Below are 21,103 nucleotides of genomic sequence, written 5' to 3'. Positions count from 1 at the left end.
TATAGATAAAGAAACTGATTCTCAGAGAATGTATGTATCTTGCCTAACACATGAGGGTTAGCAAGTGACAGATTTGAAGCTACACTTTTATTTTTCTTTAGTCATTAAGTTGTGTTTGACACTTTTGCAACGCCATGGACTACAGCCTATGAGGCTCCTCTGGCCATGTGATTTCCCGGACAAGAATACTTGAGTGGGTTGCCATTCCTTCTCCAGGGGATCTTCCCAACCCAGGGATCAAACCTGGGTCTCCTGCACTGGCAGGTGGATTCTTTACCACTGAGTCACCAGAGAAGCCCAAACCTAGACTGGGCCTAAAGCTCTGACTATCACTTTACACAAGTCCTCATTACCTTCTTGGTTTTATAACAGCCTCTTTAGTGGTCTCCCTACTTCCAGCCCGGTGCACTCTCCACATCTTTTATATCTAGAATATTCTTTCAGAAAAGACAGTCTCCTGTTTTAAGGCTCAAAAGATTCCCCACTCCTTCCAGGATAAGGTCCAAATGCCTTGACGTGGCATGTAAGATTTTCTCCATGATTTGGCCCCACCCACATTCCAGGCATACTAAGATGTCTTCCATTCTTTTATTATAAACATGTTATTCCCCCAGCTGGGGAAACATCAGGACATGTAGCTGAGGAGTTTCTGGGAGGTAGACAGAGAGAAGCACTGAGTATAGGTCATGCACACACATGAGAAGCACACACTGGCCCAACGGGAAGGCTGGGACTCGGAATCTGGGCACTAGTGACACCAGAAAGGACTTGTGTTTTGAAGCTCTTATAAAGACATTTAGAGAGGTATGGGAAGAATCCATGTTTCACTCTAAAAACAAGTATCCCCCAAAACTGGAAGGAGACTGCTTAGAGAAGACAGAAAAAGAAGGTAAGTCAGATAAGGGATCATACTATATAGAACATATCTGTAAAAATTAGGATTCCTGATCAAAGAAAGCACCAGATGATATTGCAGATTGGGGATTATAGGGGGTTTTCTATATTTGCAAAAGAAGGAGTCATCATTCTTGGATCACCAGACCATTCTTCCAGTTTATACTCTGCCCCTGATCTTCAGGAAAACTGCCCTTGACTATCTAACTCAAATTCATTCAAAAACATGTTTTAAAATACAGTGTTAAGTTCTGGGGAAATAAATTTAAAAGACCATCTTCTGATCTTGAAAAATTCAATATAAATTGAATTTTATATATTGAACCAATACAAATTGGTTTCTGACTCTAAGGTCCCTGAGGGCAAGGACCAGGATTTGGTGGATTTCAGTTCAGCTCAGTCGCTCAGTCATGTCCAACTCTTTGCGACCCCATGCACTGCAGCATGCCAGGCTTCCCTGTCCATCACTAACTCCCAGTGTTTACTCAAACTCATATACACCGAGTCGGTGATGCCATCCAACCATCTCATCCTCTGTGTTCCCTTCTACTCGTGCCTTCAATCTTTCCCAGCATCATGGTCTTTTCCAATGAGTCAGTTCTTTGCATCAGCTGGCCAAAGTATTGGGAGTTTCAGTTTCAGCATCAGTCCTTCCAGTGAATATTCAGGACTGATCTCCTCTAGGATGGATGGGTTAAATCTCCCTGCAGTCCAAGGGACTCTCAAGAGTCTTCTCCAACACCACAGTTCAAAAGCATCAATTCTTCAGTGTTAAGCTTTCTCTAAAGTCCAACTCTCACATCCAAACATGACTACTGGAAAAACCATAGCTTTGACTAGATGGACCTTTGTTGGCAAAGTAATGTCGGTTGGTCATAACTTTTCTTCTAAGGAGCAAGCATCTTTTAATTTCATGGCTGCAGTCACCATCTGCAGTAATTTTGGAGCCCAGAAAAATAAAGTCTGTCACTGCTTCCACTGATCCCCCATCTATTTCCCATGAATTGATGGGACCAGATGCCATGATCCTAGTTTTCTGAATGTTGTGTTTTAAGCCAACTTTTTCACTCTCCTCTTTCACTTTCATCAAGAGGCTCTTTAGTTCTTCTTCACTTTCTGCCATAAGCGTGGTGTCATCTGTATATCTGAGGTTATTGATATTTCTCCCAGCAATCTTGATTCCAGCTTGTGCTTCTTCCAGCCCAGCGTTTCTCATGATGTACTCTGCATATAAATTAAATAAGCAGGGTGACAATATACAGCCTTGACGTACTCCTTTCCCTATTTGGAACCAGTCTGTTGTTCCATGTCCAGTTCTAATTGTGGCTTCCTGACCTGCATCCAGATTTCTCAAGAGGCAGGTCAGGTGGTCTGGTATTGCCATCTCTTTCAGAATTTTCCACAGTTTGTTGCGATCCACACAGTCAAAGACTTTGGCATAGTCAATAAAGCTGAAGTAGATGATGTTTTTCTGGAACTCTCTTGCTTTTTTGATGATCCAATGATGTCGGCAATTTGATCTCTGGTTCCTCTGCCTTTTCTAAGTCCAGCTTGGTGGATTTGGTTGACTCTGTATCCTCATTATACAGCAAGGCCATAAAATAGAGCTGAAGCTCACAAAATGTGGAATGAATCAAAGAATGAATGAAGACATGAATAAGTGAATCCAAAGGGCCTTTCTCAGCAGGTGGTCCTCAGTGTAGAGAATGGATTCTGATCAATAACTAGAAAAGCTGCCTAAAAATAGAGTGAGGAGTGACAGCTCAGCGCATCAGGCCCCATCTCAGCTAATCACCAGGGGTGCCTAGTTACCAGGCCAGGGAGGATCAGCTGCAAGTATAGACAATGCCTCCTTACATATGGCAAAGTAAGTTCCCGCCCCAGTTCTCACGTAAAAAAAAAAAAAAAAAAAGGAGTCTATACATGAGGAACTGTGTTCTTGCAAGGATAACAAAAGCAGTATCTACAGCAATGCTGTTCTTATTTTAACACTTTCTTCTTTTTCAAAGCAAGCCCCTTTTCCCCACTAGTTGTAAGCTATTCCTGCCAGCGTTTTTGAGATGCAGGTCTATAAGCACAGCCGCATTTTAGAGAAGTAAAGATTGCTGCTAAAGATAACGGAAAACTATTATCTCCACAGACCGGCGTCTTTAGAAACTGTGTATCAAGCTCATCCATCCTTTAACTCGTGAAGCCCTCAGAATTGCCCATTCACCAGCATATCTTGGCTTTCAGAGCCCTGAGTTTTTTCTTCATTCAATATGACAATACATGTCTTCTTTTTCCTGCCTTTAAGTTCGATCTTTAAGAAATTCATCTTTTTAGTCTTCACATTTTTAACATACTGCCCCAATTTCCAATGACACTGTTTTAGGATCAATTGATAGGCGGGTTCCCTAAGCATAAGAGATGAATAATGAGTGCTAAAGCATCTCCACTAGGTTTGGTCCACAGTGTGTCCAACCCTTAGTACTGTCAGCCTGGAAAACTAAGCATTTTGGGAAAGTCTGACCTACAGGCTCAATTTTTAAAGACAAAACACAACTTGAACCTTTTAACCACCAGAAGTAGAAACTATTCATCTTTTGATATAGATGGGTTATAAAGTAAAAAAGGCTTTACCAAGAATCATAGACATTCCCTTAGTGTTTGCCTATTTTCTAAGCCTCGTTCTCCAGTTTGCTTATTGGTCCTGTAGGTTAATCAATTTTATTTCAATAAATTTCTTTCTATCCAATTGCTTAAATTGAACAGAATCAGTTTCTCTTGTTTGCTACCACAGTACCTAATGGCTTGATCCATTTTAGGGTTAGGGCGACCAGATGTACTATTTTGAGATTTCTTTTAAAAAATATTTTAAAAATATGACAACATTCTTTCATGTTTTCTCTCCAAGGGTCCTAAAAAGCATCAGTATCTCCCCATTTCTATTGGGCTAAAGTAAACACTGGTGTTACCCTTGCTCAGGTGGGCGTTGCTCATGGCCTACTTATTATCTGCTGCCTATAACTCTGGCCCTTGTGCACACAGAGCTTGCCATTCATTAAGTGTATGTCCTGTGTGTCCCACTGAGCCATGCTTTCCCATTCTCTGCCACCACTGTGCAAATGAAAGCCAGAAGCACATCTCCTTTCTGTTTGATTTGCTCATCTTCCCAAGATCTGAAGCAGGCTCATGGGTAATGTCTAGCTGGCTCGCATGCTGTTCCAGTGGGACTAAAGCAGTACTAAAAGAGGTCAGTCTGCCCTGCACGGCCCAGAAACTGTGGAAGTGGTCCTGATTCAATCAGGTGGGTCAGACTCCTTGGATGGACCAGCCATTTGGGCAGAGAAAGCTCCTGTAAGAAAGCTCTTCTCCACTTTCATCAACTTGTTACCTGTACTTCCAGTTTAGATCTCTTACCCAAGCTCCAGACCCAAATATATAACTTCTTTTTCCATCTGGATGTTACACAAGCACCCCAGACTCATCATTCTATAGATGGAGATGCTAAGTGTCCACTTCTTTTAGAAACAGAACCTTCCAGGTTTTAATCTGGCCAGCCAAGACAGCCACATATTATATTTCCTAGCCTCCCTTGTAGCTAATTATGGTCACAGGACTAGATTCAGGACATAGTGAGGAGGGGTGATGTATGCGATTTCCACATCACCTCCCTAAAAACAAACTACTTGGTCCTCTGTTTTCCTTGCTTCTACTAGCTGAAAAATACCTATCACTGGACCAGTCTTGGGAGCCACACATGGGAACAGTAGACTCAGTCCCACTAGTTCTCTTCTGTTACAGGAGAGAGAACAAAACTATTTTATATGCGTTTTAAACTATTATTAGGGTCTCTCTGTTACAGCATCTTAGGCTTACTCTAACGAATACAATGCGAAAAACTGAACCTATATCTCCCTCCCTTACATGTTCCTCCTCCTATATTAGTTCATGTCCATAAACGGCATCCCAGCAACCCCAAGACAGGAACCTGGAGACATCTTTGATACTCTTGTCTTTCAACTCCCACTTGCAACCAAGCCAGGATCACTTCCTCCATCTCTCGTCGTTGCCCACTCCCCTTATTGTCACAGCACACCGGGGCTCGGAATCTCATCATGTCTCCCTTCTCTTTCTGCAAGGGTCTTCTGGCTGGTTTCTGCTGCGTGTCTGTCTTTATCTAATCTACCCCCCACACTGAGGTTCAAATAATATTTCTAAAATGCACATCTGGTCATAGCACTCCTTTGCTCTCACGCTTTCAAATACTCCCTGTAGGCATTCAGAAGTACAAGGACTCATTTTAGACGGGGGCACCCTCTTCCCTTGGGCTTTCCTGGTAGCTCAGCTGGTAAAGAATCCACCTGCGATGCAGGAGACCCCGGGTCAATTTCTGGGTCATGAAGATCCCCTGGAGAAGGGACAGGCTGCCCACTCACTTAAAAAAAGTTAAATATTTGTACTTTTGTCCTCTTTTGATTCCTGGCTTTTGCACATGCTGTCTCCTCTGTAAATTTCCCTTCCCTCAATCCCACTCTTCCTCTAGTAACGCCAGCTTATCTTTCCTGACTTCCTCAGCTATCACTTCTTATATAAAAGTTTCTTCTTGCTCTTACTGCAGTCATAGTACCCTAGAGAATCACATCATCTTGTCTAAGAATTTTCTATTTAGTCATCTGTCTTGGCCATTATTAATAAAAACAAGCTCTCTCCTGAAGGCTTTTAAAAACTGCTACCTAGTAGGTACTCAGCACATTCAGTTGAATGATTTAACCCAGTTAATAGATTGTATTATTTGTTCCCAGCTGGTTTTCTCTCTTCACTCTTGCATTGTTCCCTGTAGGCAGAGTTTTACACTTACCCCTCCATAGACTATGGCTTGGCCAGGTGACACGTTTGGCTAATGAAATGTGAGTACATGTGCCATAAGACTTGTCCAAGCAGAAGCTTAAAAGGCATTTGTGTCATTTGGCTCTGTGCCCTCTCCCTACCAGCCTTGAGTCCTCCACCAGGAGAACAGCAAGCCCACAATGTGGCTGCTCCTTCATCCTGGGTCTTGGAATAAGAAGACATCTGGAAATGAGCCAAGTCCACCAATTCTAGCCAATTCACAGTTAACCTGCAGCTGACTACAGCTCTCATATAATATGAACAACTAAATGTTTGGTGTTGTGAGCTATTGAGATTATGAGGTTGATTATTGCTACATCAAAATGCTGACTAATATTCCTATTTTGGGCCCATAAAAAGTATTGAGAGCATACTATGTGCCAAATGCTGCCTTAGGAATTGTATATCATTTCCTTTTAATGATCACAACAACCTTACAAGGTAAGTTAGCTTTCCCATTTTAAAGCTAAAGAAAACAAGGTAAACGATTGATTTAGTATTCAAATCCAAGTCAGTTTGAGCCTTATCCCTCTCTCCCAACTGCCTCCCGATGAGCCCAGGGCAAGGGAGGAGTGACGATGCGGGATTCCAGCTGAATGTGAAGGTTCTACTTCTAATTTAGAGCAGTGCTTCCTACAGGGCTCCAGCCGCTGGAGGAGAACAGGGACGCGGCATGTTCTTCTGAGTTCTTCCTTGTTTCTGGGCCCATAAAGAACTCTAGTCATCCAAGATGCCGTCTTTCATTTCCAGCAAGCCAGAAGCTCTTAAAGACCAAGATTTTAAAGCTACATACGCTACCTCTTGTGCAGCTGCTGGATGCACAGCACCGGGCCGCTACGCCCAGATGGGCTCCGACATGCCAGCAGCCTCTGCTGTCACAGGGCCACATCTGACGCTCTCCTGTGCCTCACTGGAGCACTCCTCACTCGCTCCTTTCCTGTAGATCTTAGGATTGAATTAGAAATACTAAATTCTCTTCTTTACCACTTTTCCCTGTAAGATCCCCGAGTTCTGTGAACTCTGAGCCTTATTACCCAATGCCCTATGACAGATAACCACGTTGTGCTGTTGTTAGTCTCTGAGTCGCGTCTGACTCTTTGTGACCCCACGGACTGTAGCCCACCAGGCTCCTCTGTCCATGGTACTTCCCAGGCAAGAATACTGGAGTGGGTTGCCATTTCCTCCTCCAGGGAATCTTTCCAACCCAGGGATCAGATGTGTGATCTCCTGCTTGGCAGGTGGATTCTTTATCACTGAGCCATCAGGGAAACCCAGACACCTGGATTTGTTCCCTTAAGTCAGGAGTCCTAGTTTCACCCACCTTAACTAGAAACTGTTTCCCTTGGATTCAGGCATTTGAAACAACCATCATATGTAAGTCAGTGACATTATTTCTTATTTTTAATCAATAAGATACAATGGACTTAGACAAGTCATTTACTTCCTCTGAGCCTTGTTCTTCTTATGTATAGATAGATATAACCAGCCTTACTTAGAAGGATCAAAAGAGATTTTTAAAAGTCATAAAACACATTTAAAAATTATTGTGTGCATGCTCAGTCATGTCTGACTCTTTGCAACCCCATGGACTATAGCCTGCCAGGCTCCTCTGTCCATGGAATTTTCCAGGAAAGAAAACTGGAGTGGGTTGCCATTTCCTGCTCCAGTGGATCTTCCCAAGCCAGGGACTGAACCAGTGTCTCCTGCATCTTCTGCACTGGCAGGCAGATTCTTTACCACTCACAAAACTAGAAAAGCATTATAGTATCTAAATAAGCAAGAGCAACAATTAGATTATACCTTTCTTTATAATTCCTAATTGGGGGAAAGTCAGTGTAAGAGCTAAAATAATTGGAAGGAGTAAAGAGGTGGGTCTTTTCATACTGTTCACGGGGTTCTCAAGGCAAGAAAACTGGAGTGGGTTGCCATTTCCAATCAGAAAGATTGAGGGCAGGAGGAGAAGGGGACGACAGAGGATGAGATGGTTGCATGGCATCATCGACCCGATGGACACGGGTTTGGGTGGACTCCGGGAGTTGGTGATGGACAGGGAGGCCTGGCGTGCTGTGGGTCATGGGGTTGCAAAGAGTTGGACACGACGGAGCTTCTAAACTGAACTGAACTGAAAGAGGTAAGTGTCTCCTGGAACAAAAAGTTGAGACCAGAAAGGACATTTGAGGGCCATGTTGGCTAGAGCAGGCTTCATCCCACCTGGCCCAAAGCACTTGACTCACTTCAACAGTTCCCAATATGACAACATTTAATTGTTTAAAGTTGACCCTATCCTGTCCACCAGGCACTGGGTGCTAATGTGTCCACCAGGCACAGAAAATGCTAACATGTGCTCTCCTTTCCCAGATGCTGTTTTTCATTCCAATCATTGGTGGTCAGAGAAAGGCTGAAGATAACTGGGGCTCCCTCTGTGGCTCCTCACTGAGGACCTTTTGTTTGTTTGTTTGTTCAGTTCCTAAGTTGAGTTTGATTCCCTGTAACCCAATGAACTGCAGCACACCAGGCTTCCCTGTCCTTCACAGTCTCCCAGAGTTTGCTCAAATTCATTTCCATTGAGTCAGTGATGCTTTCTAATCATTGCATCCTCTCCTGCCCCCTTCTCCTTTTGCCTTAAATCTTTCCCAGCATCAGGGTCTTTTCCAATGAGTTGGCTCTTTGCCTCAGGAGGCCAATATATTGGAACTTCAGTTTCAGTCCTTCCAATGAATATTCAGGGTTGATCTCCTTTAGGATGGACTGGTTTGATCTCCATGCTGTCCATGGGACTCTCAAGAGTCTTCTCCAGCACTACAGTTCGAAAGCATCGATTCTTTGGCACTCAGCCTTCTTTATGGTCCTACTCTTACATCCACACATGATCACTGGAAAAACACAGCCTTGACTAGACGGACCTTTGTTAGCAAAGTGATGTCTCTGCTTTTTAATATGCTGTCTAGGTTGGTCATAGTTTTCCTTCCAAGGAGCATGCGTCTTTTAATTTCATGGCTACAATTACCATCAATAGTGATTTTGGAGCTCAAAAAAAAAAAAAAATCTGTCACTGCTTCTACTTATTCCCCTTCTATTTGCCATGAAGTGTTGGGACTGGATTCCATGCTCTTAGTTTTTTGAATGTTGAGTTTTAAGTCAGCTTTTTTACTCTCCTCTTTCACCTTCAAGAAGAGGCTCTTAAGTTTCTCTTTACTTTCTGTCATTAGAGGGGTATCATCTGCATATCTGAGGTTGTTGATATTTCTTTCGGCAATCATTCCAGGTTCCTATGCAATACTGGTATTTACAGCATCAGACTTCACTTTTTCTTCCAGGCAAATCCAAAACTGAGCGTCATTTCTGCTTTGGCTGAGCCACTTCATTCTTTTTGGAGCTATTAGTAATTGCCCTCTGCTCTTACCCAGTAGCATACTGGATACCTTCTGACCTGGGGGGCTCATCGTCTGGTATCATATCTTTTTGCCTTTTTATACTGTTCATGGGATTCTCACAGCAAGAGTACCGGAGTGATTTGCCATTCCCTCTTCCAATGGACCACATTTTGTCACAACTCTCCACTATGACCTGTGTGTCTTGGGTGGCCCTGCATGGCATAGCTCATAGTTTCATTGAGTTATGCAAGTCACTTTGCCATGACAAGGCTGTGATCCATGAAGGGACACTAAGGGCTCTGTAAGCTGATTTCCAACTCATCAAAATTAAAGGGAAAAAAGTTCCCTACCAAAGGACCTTAGAGCTGAAAGACATGACCTCATTCAAAAGATTATAATACCAAGACAACACTGTAAAGCAATTATCCTCCAATTAAAGATAAAATAATAAAAAGAAATGGATTTTTTAAAGATTATAATATATGCAATCCCATGTTCACTGCTACTTTATTTACAATAGCCAATAGTCAAGATATGGAAACAAGCTAAGTGTCTGTCATTTAATAAATAGATAAAAAGATGTCATACTATATATTTATACGTGTGTGTGTATAATTGACATTTGTATCCATGCACACAATGGAATATTATTCAGCCATAAAGTAGAATGAAATCTTACCATTTGTGACAACATGGATGGACCTTGAGGTCACTATGTTAAGTGAAATAAATCAGAAAGACAAATACTGTATGATCTCACTTGTATGTGTAATCTCTAAAAACAAAAACAAAAAACCAAGCTCACAGATATGGAGAACAGATTGGTGGTTGCCAGAGGTGGGGGCTGGCTGAAGGGGGTCAAAGGGTACAAACTTCCAGTTTATAAATAAGTCCTGAGTATATAATGCACTGATTTCATTTTCTTGGGCTCCAAAATCACTGCAGATGGTGACTGCAGCCATGAAATTAAAAGACAATTGCTCCTTGGAAGAAAAGCTATGACAAACCTAGACAGCATACTAAAAAGCAGAGACATCACTTTGCTGACAAAGTCCATATAAAAAAAGCTATAGTTTCTCCAGTAGTCATGTACAGATGTGAGAGTAGGACTGTAAGGAAGGCTGAGCACCAAATATAGATGCTTTTGAATTATGGTGCTGGAGAAGACTCTGGAGAGTTCCTTGGAGGGCAAGGAGAACAAACCAGTCAATCTGAAAGGAAATCAACCCTGAATATTCACTGGAAGGACTAATGTTGAAGCTGAAGCTTCAGTACTTTGGCCACCTGATGCAAAGAGCTAATGCACTGGAAAAGACCCTGATGCTGAGGGCAGGAGGAGAAGGGGGAAACAGAGAATAAGGTGATTGGATGCCATCACCAAATCAATGGACAGGAATTTGAGCAAACTCTGGGAGAGAGTGAAGGACAGGGAAGCCCGGCATGCTGCAGTCCACAACAATATAATGCACAGGCTGGTGACTACAGTTAATAATACTATGCTGCATATTTGAAAGTTGCTAACAGAATAAATGCTGAAAGCTATCACAAGAAAAAAATTATAACTATATATGATGATGGGTGTTAACTAGACTTATTGTGGTGATCATTTCTTTTTTTTTTTTTTTTTTACTTTATTTTACTTTACAATACTGTATTGGTTTTGCCATACATTGACATGAATCCACCACGGGTGTACATGCGTTCCCAAACATGAACCCCCCTCCTACCTCCCTCCCCATAACATCTCTCTGGGTCATCACCATGCACCAGCCCCAAGCATGCTGTATCCTGCGTCGGACATAGACTGGCGATTCGATTCTTACATGATAGTATACATGTTACAATGCCATTCTCCCAAATCATCCCACCCTCTCCCTCTGTGGTGATCATTTCATAACATATATAAATAAGGAAACTTGTATACTTGAAACTACTGTTATATGTCAATTATATCTCAATGAAATAATAAAATTATGTGCCAAAAGGAAAAAAAAAAACAGATTATAAGACCCAGATCCCATGGATATACAGTTAATCTGTGCAGAAGGAATTGGAATCCAGTCCTCAAATCCTAGGTTAGAGTTCTTTCCGCTAACCAAGTCCCGGTACTAACACTGCTGCTGCTGCTGCTGCTGCTAAGTCGCTTCAGTCATGTCCGACTCTATGCGAGCCCATAGACGGCAGCCCACCAGGCTCTCCCATCCCTGGGATTCTCCAGGCAAGAACACTGGAGTGGGTTGCCATTTCCTTCTCCAATGCATGAAAGTGAAAAGTGAAAGTGAAGTCGCTCAGTCGTGTCCAACTCCTAGTGACCCCATGGACTGCAGCCTACCAGGCTCCTCCGTCCATGGGATTCTCCAGGCAAGAGCACTGGAGTGGGGAGCCATCGCCTTCTCCGGGTACTAACACTGGAAGCACTAGGTACTTTCACTAAGACTCTAGCATAGTACTAACAGAGTATTACACTAGGACTACTAGAACAAATACCCACGTCTGTATAAGCCAGACACTCAGCAGAATTATGAGTCTAAAATCTAAGGAGTGAATGCGATACTGTAACAAGCTCCCTTTCCTAGTCTGGAGAGACGCATCCAGGCTTATGGTAGGAAGTAGAGAGAGTTTTAATAAAGTGCTGAACGATGCTCCAGTACAAAAAAGGTCTCTTCTATGGGGAAAAATGGACAGAGGAGGGAAGGGAATTCAAAGAATGGAAAAAGGAGATAATGGAAGTTGAGGTGACAGTTCAGTTCAGTTGCTCAGTCGTGTCCAACTCTGTGACCACATGGACCGCAGCACGCCAGAGGCTGAGGTGTCAGGAATCTTTAAAAGAAACTCCTGCCTCTCTAGGACTAATAACACTTGAATTCTCCATACGCAAGCCCATTCTCACATGGTCACCAGGCATCTACCTGAATGCAAATAAACCAGGTAACAACCCTTCCTGGATACTCCCCTTCCTGCTGTCTGTAGCCTGGGTTGGTAGCCACCTTACGGCACCCACAACACTTGGTGCATAGCTCCACGGTCGCCTTTGCAAGTGGTACTCTGTAACTGTTCACAGTTCCTTCACTGAGGTCACCGCCACCAGACTGTAAGTTGCTGGGGTGCAGGGCTGTCTTATTAACCGCAGCACAGTGCCTGGATGTGACAGTAAGTCAGCAGCTGACTGTGCATGAACAAACATGCTAACTCAGCCATCACCTCTTCCAGGAGTCTGTTTCCGAGTTGCTCAACTCCCACCCCAGGTTTGAGGTGGGTATGCCCCATCCATGCCCTTACAGCACCCGTGTGGCTCTCGTGGCTCTTATTGTAGGACTTTTAACCTCCATATCAAAATTATCTGAAAACTCATTTGAGTCACTCACTAGACTGGCCACTCTTCGAGGGCAAAGCCTGTGTCTTTTCTCTCTGTATTCTCAGCACCTATCAAAATACTTAGAAACCACAGGTATTTGGTACATGCTTGGAGAATGGATGAATAAATGAATAAATACCACCAAAAAGGTACCAAAAGAAATGCTAATAGAATAAGCACTCTTTAGCACAGAGAGACCCAAAGGAGTCTCTAGGAAAATGCTCTGCCTGCTCCTAGAGTATGTTCCCAGAGTGTCACCACAGTTCTGGCGTTTCTGACAGCCTCTGCTGCCAGAAAGGTTGAAACACCATCCAAATTCAGGAACAAAGACACAGTGAACCCTCCTCAAGTCTTATTGCTAGATGGCACCTGTTGCTAAAATAGCAGCTGGCAAGCATTTTATTTTGTGCAAAACAACAAGAACAATAACAACAACAAAACAGTCTATTGCAGGAAGCTCCCTCACACTGACAATGGGAAATCAGGAGGCTAAATATACAGCAGAAAGAAATACAGAATTTTTGCACTGAAAGATGAGGAAGAAGCTGCTAGAGCCTGAGGGAAAAAAACCTGAAGTGTTGATTAGAAATTGCTCAGCCTGCATTAAAACAGAGAAACTGGCGGGGGCGGGGCGGGGGGGGGGAGGGGGGGCGGGGGGGGGGAGGGGGGGCGGGGGGGGGAGGGGGGGCGGGGGGGGGAGGGGGGGGGAGGGGGGGAGGGGGGGCGGGGGGGGGAGGGGGGGCGGTGGGGGAGGGGGGGCGGGGGGGGGAGGGGGGGCGGGGGGGGAGGGGGGCGGGGGGGGGAGGGGGGGCGGGGGGGGGAGGGGGGGCGGGGGGGGGCGGGGAGGGTGGATGGGAGGAGAGTAGAAGAAAAAGACAGAAGCAGGAGGAGAGAAAAAGGGAGGGAGAGGGAGAATGAATGTGTTTTTTTCCCCTCTGGCTCTCTGACTCATTTTTAATCTGTCCTTTCCTTTTTCCCTCCCTTTCCACCACCCCCTCAAGAGAAAATTCATTGATTGGGCTGGACTAAAATGTCTTACCTTTCCTTTCCTGGTTGCTCTGTGAACGAAGAGTCTGAATCCATCTCATCCTTGACTGCTCCTCTCTCCTCCCCCGCCCTCCCCAGCCGCCATTGTTAGCTCCTGCACTTTGCTGAGACTGAAAGGCTTGTCCACCGTGGGAAGAAAGGGAAGCGGAAGCTAGGACCAGGGGATGCCAGTGGGTGATCAGTGGGATCTCTGGAGCCACCTGACTTGCAGAGCCTGGAAGTTCTGGCCCTCTGACAGCTGGAATGGCCCTGATAACCTGTTGCCTGTTCCCAGGCAGGAGCAATCTCTCCAGGTGCCGATGGGAGAAGGACGGGCCCGGCGTTCGAGAGAACTGGGTTCTGGCACCTGCTCCAACACAAACTTACTGTGTGACTATTGCTTTTCTGGGTCTCTGTATAAATTGAGAGGACTGAACTAGGTTGTTCCTTCCAGGGACCATTGCATTAAAAGCTGTCAGCTATCTAGCATGGGCTATACCTTCCCCTTCTGCCCATGCCCTGCAAATCCTCAGAGAGCTTTTCTAGGGTACACCCCAGGGTGTCTAGAAGAGCATCTCTGAATCAAGGACTCCTCCGCAGATGCCTAGCGGACTTTAGGGAGGTGATAGAGGTTCAAGGCCAAAGTTCCCCTCAAATATGGTAACTGAGAAGCAGAGGCAAATTAAGGACATTCAGAATCAGTAAGGGTAGAAGTGGAAGGCACTGGGAGGCCAGAGGAGTGGGGAGGCATGGATCAGCCAAACCCTGAAATTAGAGATGATTCAGATTTGAATAATGTGGGAGGGATGAACTCAGAGCAGCCAAGAGAAGTGGCTAACTCTGCTAAAGGCTCCCCCCAATCCTAAACCTAGCAGGAGGCAAGAGCCAGTGTTAGGAACACTTCATTAGGAATAGGAAAAAAACTGAGGCAATCTATAACCTTATTCTGAAACTAAGGGAAATAGTGGTTTTGTCTTTCTTCTTAACTGTATTATTGACCCTCTTTCAATCACTTCCCTTAGATTTTTAATCTTGTTCCTCTTTTCCTACTGACTTGATTTTTCCCAGTCTTCAGTGCCCCCAGAGGGGACACAACTTTATTTTTGGTGCTATTCTACATTTTCTCCCTTGCCCTTCACTGCCCTCTCTTGTCCTCACTTTTCTGCTCCCTTGTTCTTCTCCTCCATCACCTGGTTTCTAACCCCTCCATCCCCACCCCAGGCAGGGCTGCCCACCCTGCCTGGCCACCTGTCTCTCAACCTCGCAGATTATCCGGTGGGAACACATGTTTGGAACGACAGCTTTTCCAGATCCCAGGAGGGTGAGAAGAAAGTTCACCAAAAGGGAGGGGGAAATACGGAGGTCCAAGCTAGAGGAAGTGACTCTAATGCTAAAGAGAAACGCTACCTTCTGAATATCTCTGCAAATTATCTTTATTAGGAGGCGTTCCCACTTTTTTTATCGGGGGAAGAAGGCTCTTCTCCTCTATGGAACCACTCCCCAAATGCTACCAAATGCTACCAAATGCTACCAAATGAGTGAGCGCAAGGCCCTCAACTCCACAACCAATCAAGCCTCCATCCCAGTCTTCCTCATTCCAGCTCCCCTGTACCCCTGGGAGCCACAGAACAATGCCCCTGGAGCTCTGGGCTTCTCCAGGGAAGGAATCAAGGAGACACTCATGTACCTCCAACCTCTAGAAAACTAGTTCTCTTAATTAATCAGTCTCCCCTGAGCTTTCATTTTGTTCCCAACCAGGTTTTTCCCAGGACTCACATAATACAAACTCCGGATAAGACTGAGGAAGAACCGCGGTATGGAAAGGGAAATGCACATTGGCAAGAACAATCTCATATCTCGAATGAGTCAAAACACCTGCATCTCCATCCGGCTCACTTAATTATCGGGCTTCTCTTGGCCTCCCCCATCATTCTAATACATGTATATACATACACACACACACACACACACACACACACACACACACAGCCCCCTCCCCCACTTACCACCAGCCTGCTAAGCAGCTTTAAACACAGTCTGGGGGAACTGGGGATGGGGTGGGGAGGAGGATGAGAACAGTACCAGTACCGGAATACGTGTCAAGTTATCCGTCTCGGTTGAAAATGTCTCTTACCTGTTAGCCAGAGGAGAGCAACCCAAGCCATCACGACCCTGTCCATTTCCCCCAACTTCCCATCCAGATTAAGGAGTGAAGGCAGTAGGAAGCGGCAGAGATGGAGGATCTATGTAACCGAGTGGCGGAGGCGGCAGCGGAACCGCGGCGCCGGGCGCGAGCGGGGCCCCGGCGTCCCTGGAGGCAGCCGCTCGCCGGCCCGGCAGCGCAGGCGGGGCCCCGGGCTGACAGCGCCGCAGGCTGCCCGCGCGTTGCCGCGGGCTCCAGGAGTCCGCCCCGCGCTCGGCGGCGCCTTCCCAGCCTTCTGGCGCACCCGCACGCGCAGGCAGCGCAGCCCGCCGAGCGCCTTCCCGCCGCAGCGCACGCCGCGCGGGGGAGCTCAGCCGCCGGCCCCCCGCCCCGCCGCCCCGCCGCCCGCCGCCCGCCGCCCCGGGCCTGCCAAAGTTTCTCCGTCACGTGCACGCCCCTGCGGGCGGGAGGTCAGGGCCGAGAGACAAAGTACAAGCGGGAGAGGGGTGCGGGGGAGGCGGCTGGGCGGGCTGCGCCGAGCTGGGAGCGATCAGCGCCGGCAGCTCCCAGCGAGGCCAGCGTTCGGGACCAGAGCCAGAGGCGGGGTTGTGGACTCGAGGAGGGAGTCTGGGTACGCACGTGGCTAGGGCCATTCTAACTGGGAGAGAGGGACCTGCGGCGACTTGGCATAACTTGTTGGCAAGGCTGTGGGCTTCCGCTGAACCCCCTTGCTCCCCCATCCCGATCGCTTATTGACAATGCCAAAAACCAAGGGGCTCCGCAGAATTGGAAAAAGTACTAGAGAATCCGCATCCCAACTTTCTTCTTTTAAAACGTTATGATGTTAAAACATTATAATGGCATGCAACTCTTTAACAGAAAATATGTAAATATAGAATAAAGTGAACAATTATACGGCTCACATTTGTCCAGCATTTAATCACTTCTCAGCCTTTTGTTTAAAAGAAGGCGCACTTGTGGCTCAGATGGTAAAGAATCGGCGTGCCATATAGGAGACCCGGTTCGATCCCCGGGTAGGGAAGATACCCTGGAGTAAGAAATGGGTACCCACGCCAGTATTCTTGCCTGGAGAATTCCATGGACAGGGGAGCCTGGCGGGCTATAGTCCATGGGGTCGCAGAGTCGTTCATGACTGAGCGAATTTCACTTAACGTTTGCGGGGAGTATTTAAATGAATTACTTCAGTTTTTAAAAAGGATTTGTCTGTGTTTGTAGGAAGGGATCCTAAATGTATGTTTGGAGACAACCAAGAAATATATACATTAACAAACATGTAGCAAGCATCTACTAGGTGCTAACAGCCAAAGCTACAAAGATGAGGAAGGCAGATTTTCTGCCGTTAAGGGGCCTCACCTTGGGTCCAGGAGACGGAGGAAAATCAGACCATTAAACAAAAAACACATACTGGTGGTAAAAGAGAGCAAATATGATGGTGGAGGTATGGAGAAAGTGCCCCTGGAACACGAAGGAAGGAGCAGTTTAGTGTGGCTGGGGAGTGGGGGGAGTGAGCAACACCAGTAAAAATGAATTAAGGTCTCAATTGATATTTACAGGATGGGCAGGATTTGTTATGTTGAGGGATTGGTGGTGGAAAGGGGACACGGCAGGGGAATACTGGGCAGAGGAAAGAAAGGAGATGAGGCTGCTGCTGCTGCTGCTAAGTCGCTTCAGTCGTGTCCGACTCTGTGCGACCCCATAGACGGCAGCCCACCGGGCTCCCCCGTCCCTGGCATTCTCCAGGCAAGAACACTGGAGTGGGTTGCCATTTCCTTCTCCAATGCATGAAAGTAAAAAGTGAAAGTGAAGTCGCTCAGTCATGTCCGACCCTCAACAACCCCATAAACTGCAGCCTTCCAGGTTCCTCCGTCCATGGGATTTGCCAGGCAAGAGTACTGGAGTGGGGTGCCATTGCCTTCCCAGGAGATGAGGCAGAAAGGTGTAAAATTGCTCTGAAAACAGAGTGGTTCTAGGCTTAAGGAAGGTTCCTGGAGAAAGACTACAACCTTAGGAATGAATGTACGTATATGTGAAATGAGTGAGATGTGAACATCAGAAATGGTGAGGATTTACTCTGGTCTTTCGTGGCTTCCTGACATCTCCATTCCCTTCTTATTGTCAAGGATGGAACCCTCTCACTCGGAGCTTCTTTTTTTTTTTTTTTAAGCAGGCCTCGCAAGCCCAAGCAGACAAGCTGGACTACAACATGGTGGGTCATCTGAATAAGCTAAGGGCAGGCTGCTTCGAAGCCTATACTGGAATTGCCGAGGAATTAATGGGAGACTAGGAGGATGTACCAGAGAAGGCGATAGCATCCCAATCCAGTACTCTTGCCTGGAAAATCTCATGGGCAGAGGAGCCTGGTAGGCTGCAGTCAGTCCATGGGGTTGCTATGAGTCGGACACGACTGAGCAACTTCAGTTTCACTTTTCACTTTCATGCATTGGAGAAGGAAATGGCAACCCACTCCAGTGTTCTTGCCTGGAGAATCCCAGGGACGGGGGAGCCCGGTGGGCTGCCGTCTATGGGGTCGCACAGAGTCGGACACGACTGAAGCGACTTAGCAGCAGCAGGAGCAGCAGGAAAATGTACACCCAGGTGTGATCCTGGTTCAACCCAGAGTAGAATTTATCCTATCCTTTCTTGATCACTCAGAGCTTTTTGAACCAGGAGCACATGAGACAAGAAGCAGAATCAGAGGAGAATCCGTTTTGCCGCTGACGGGACAGCAGCCTCCAGTGTTCACAGGTCAAAGGTGGCAGATATCAGGCCATCAGACTACTCTGAGATGAGATCTTGGCTGTGCTTTTGGTTGTAGAGCCTCTCTGAGTTCCAGTTTATTCTCTGCACCTGGCTCTTCAGGCTTCCCAGCAATTCTATGAGCTACCCAATGTCCCCTTGTACATTCCCTCTTTGCTTGATTTGGCCAGAGATGATTTCTGAAGTTTACAATTAAGAACCCTAACTAAGACGCTGCGTGAGAGAAATTTGAAGGATTGTTTTCTTTCATATACAAAAATTAAGAGAGAAAACAGAAATAAAGGAGATACCTAGCAATTATTGGTTTAGATGCTCCATTGTTCCCGACTCTTATGAACCCATGGACTGTAGCCTGCCAGGCTCCTCTGTCCATGGGATGTGCATTTCCTATTAGGTTCTAGAAATAGTCCTGGATGTTTTACAAGCTTTCTCAATTAATCCAAATAAGGAAACTCAGGCCCACAGAATTTAACTCCTCTAAGATCAGCTAGCTAATAAATGGCAGTGGTTAGATTTTAACTAAGATTTTTTTTAATTAATTTACTTTTTAAATTGAATGACATTGCTTTACAGACTTGCTGTTTTCCGTCAAAATCAACATGAATCAGCCATAGGTACGCATATGTCCTCTACCTCTTGAACCTCCTTCCCGTCTCCCACCCCATCCCACCCCTGTAAGTTATTGCAGAGCCGCAGTTTGAGTTCCCTGAGTCATACCGCAAATTCCCATTGGCTATGTATTTTACATATGGTAATGTGAGTTGCGATGTTACTCTCTCACCCTCTCCTGCACCACACCCTTAGTCCATAAGTCTGTTCTCTATGTCTGCTTCTCCAAGGCTGCCTTGTAAATAAATTCATTGGTACCATCTTTCTAGATTCTATATATATGCATAACTATACGACATTTATCTTCCTCTTTCTGACTTTAGTTCAGTTGCTCAGTCATGTCCGACTCTTTGGGACCCCATGACCTGCAGCACACCAGGCCTCCCTGTCCATCACCAACTCCCGAGGTCCACCCAAAAACGTGTCCATTGAGTCGGTGATGCCATCCAACCATCTCATCCTCTGTCGTCCCCTATTCCTCCTGCCCTCAATCCCTCCCAGCATCAGGGTCTTTTCAAATGAGTCAGCTCTTCACATCAGGTAGCCAAAGTATTGGAGTTTCAGCGTCCGCATCAGTCCTTCCAATGAACACCTAAGATTGATCTGCTTTAGGATGGACTGGTTGGATCTCCTTGCAGTCCAAGGGACTCTCAAGAGTCTTCTCCAACACCACAGTTCAAAAGCATCAATTCTTCGGCGCTCAGCTTTCTTCACAGTCCAACTCTCACATCCATGCATGACCACAGGAAAAACCATAGCCTTGACTAGACAGACCTTTGTTGGCAAAGCAATGTCTCTGCTTTTTAATATGCTGTCTAGGTTGGTCATAACTTTCCCTCCAAGGAGCAAGTGTCTTTTAATTTCATGGCTGCAATCACCATCTGCAGTGATTTTGGAGTCCCCCAAAATAAAGTCAGCCGCTGTTTCCACTGTTTCCCCATCTATTTGCCATGAAGTGATGGGACCAGATGCCATGATCTTAGTTTTCTGAATATTGAGCTTTAAGCCAACTTTTTCACTCTCCTCTTTCACTTTCATCAAGAGGCCCTTTACTTCTTCTTCACTTTCTGCCATAAGGGTGTTGTCATCTGCATATCTGAGGTTATTGATATTTCTCCTGGCAATCTTGATTCCAGTTTGTGCTTCCTCCAGCCCAGCGTTTCTCATGATGTACTCTGCATATAAGTTAAATAAACAGGGTGACAATATACAGCCTTAACGTGCTCCTTTTCCTATTTGGAACCAGTCTGGTGTTCCATGTCCAATTCTAACTGTGGTTTCCTGATCTGCATACAGATTTGTCAAGAGGCAGGTCAGGTGGTCTGGTATTCCCATCTCTTTCAGAATTTTCCACAGTTTATTGTGATCCACACGGTCAAAGGCTTTGGCATAGTCCAGAAAGCAGAAATAGATGTTTTTCTGGAACGCTCTTGCTTTTCCCATGATCCAGTGGATGTTAGCAATTTGATCTCTGGTTCCTCTGCCTTTTCTAAAACCAGCTTGAACATCTGGAAGTTCAGGGTTTACGTATTGCTGAAGCCTGGCTCGGAGAATTTTGAGCATTACTTTCCTAGTGTGTGAGATGAGTGCAATTGTGCGGTAGTTTGAGCATTCTTTGGCATTTCCTTTCTTTGGGATTGGAATGAAAACTGTCCTTTGGTGACTGCTGAGTTTTCCAAATTTGTGGGAATATTGAGTGCAGCATTTTCACAGCATCATCTCTCAGGATTTGAAATAGCTCCACTGGAATTCCATCACCTCCACTAGCTTTGTTCATAGTGATGCTTCCTAAGGCCCACTTGACTTCACATTCCAGGATGTCTAGCTCTAGGTGAGTGTGAGTGATCACACCATCATGATTATCTGGGTCATGAACATCTTTTTTTACAGTTCTTCTGTGTATTCTTGCCATCTCTTCTTAATATCTTCTGCTTAATATCTTTCTGACTTATGTCCCTCTATATAATAGGCTCTAGATTCATCCACCTCATTAGATCTGACTTAGAAGTGTTCCTTTTTATGGCTGAGTAATAATCCATTGTATATATGTAC

The 21,103-nt window shown here is 45.6% G+C and overlaps 1 protein-coding gene across 1 annotated transcript in view; it reads right to left on the bottom strand.

The window, feature by feature from the left end:
* ILDR2 (immunoglobulin like domain containing receptor 2) overlaps positions 1-15,755 on the bottom strand; it is a 70,155-nt gene extending 54,400 nt beyond the window's left edge. Inside the window, exon 1 of the mRNA XM_052637654.1 lies at positions 15,656-15,755. Within this exon, the coding sequence (XP_052493614.1) occupies positions 15,656-15,701 (46 nt within the window). The 5' untranslated portion in view covers positions 15,702-15,755. The remainder of the gene's footprint in view (positions 1-15,655) is intronic.
* Positions 15,756-21,103: the final 5,348 nt, after the last annotated feature.

Source organism: Budorcas taxicolor, chromosome 3 (genome assembly GCF_023091745.1).
Source record: "Budorcas taxicolor isolate Tak-1 chromosome 3, Takin1.1, whole genome shotgun sequence".
Taxonomy (NCBI): Eukaryota; Metazoa; Chordata; class Mammalia; order Artiodactyla; family Bovidae; genus Budorcas; species Budorcas taxicolor.
Note: the sequence above shows the minus strand (reverse complement) of the source record. Positions and strands in the feature narration are given on the sequence as shown.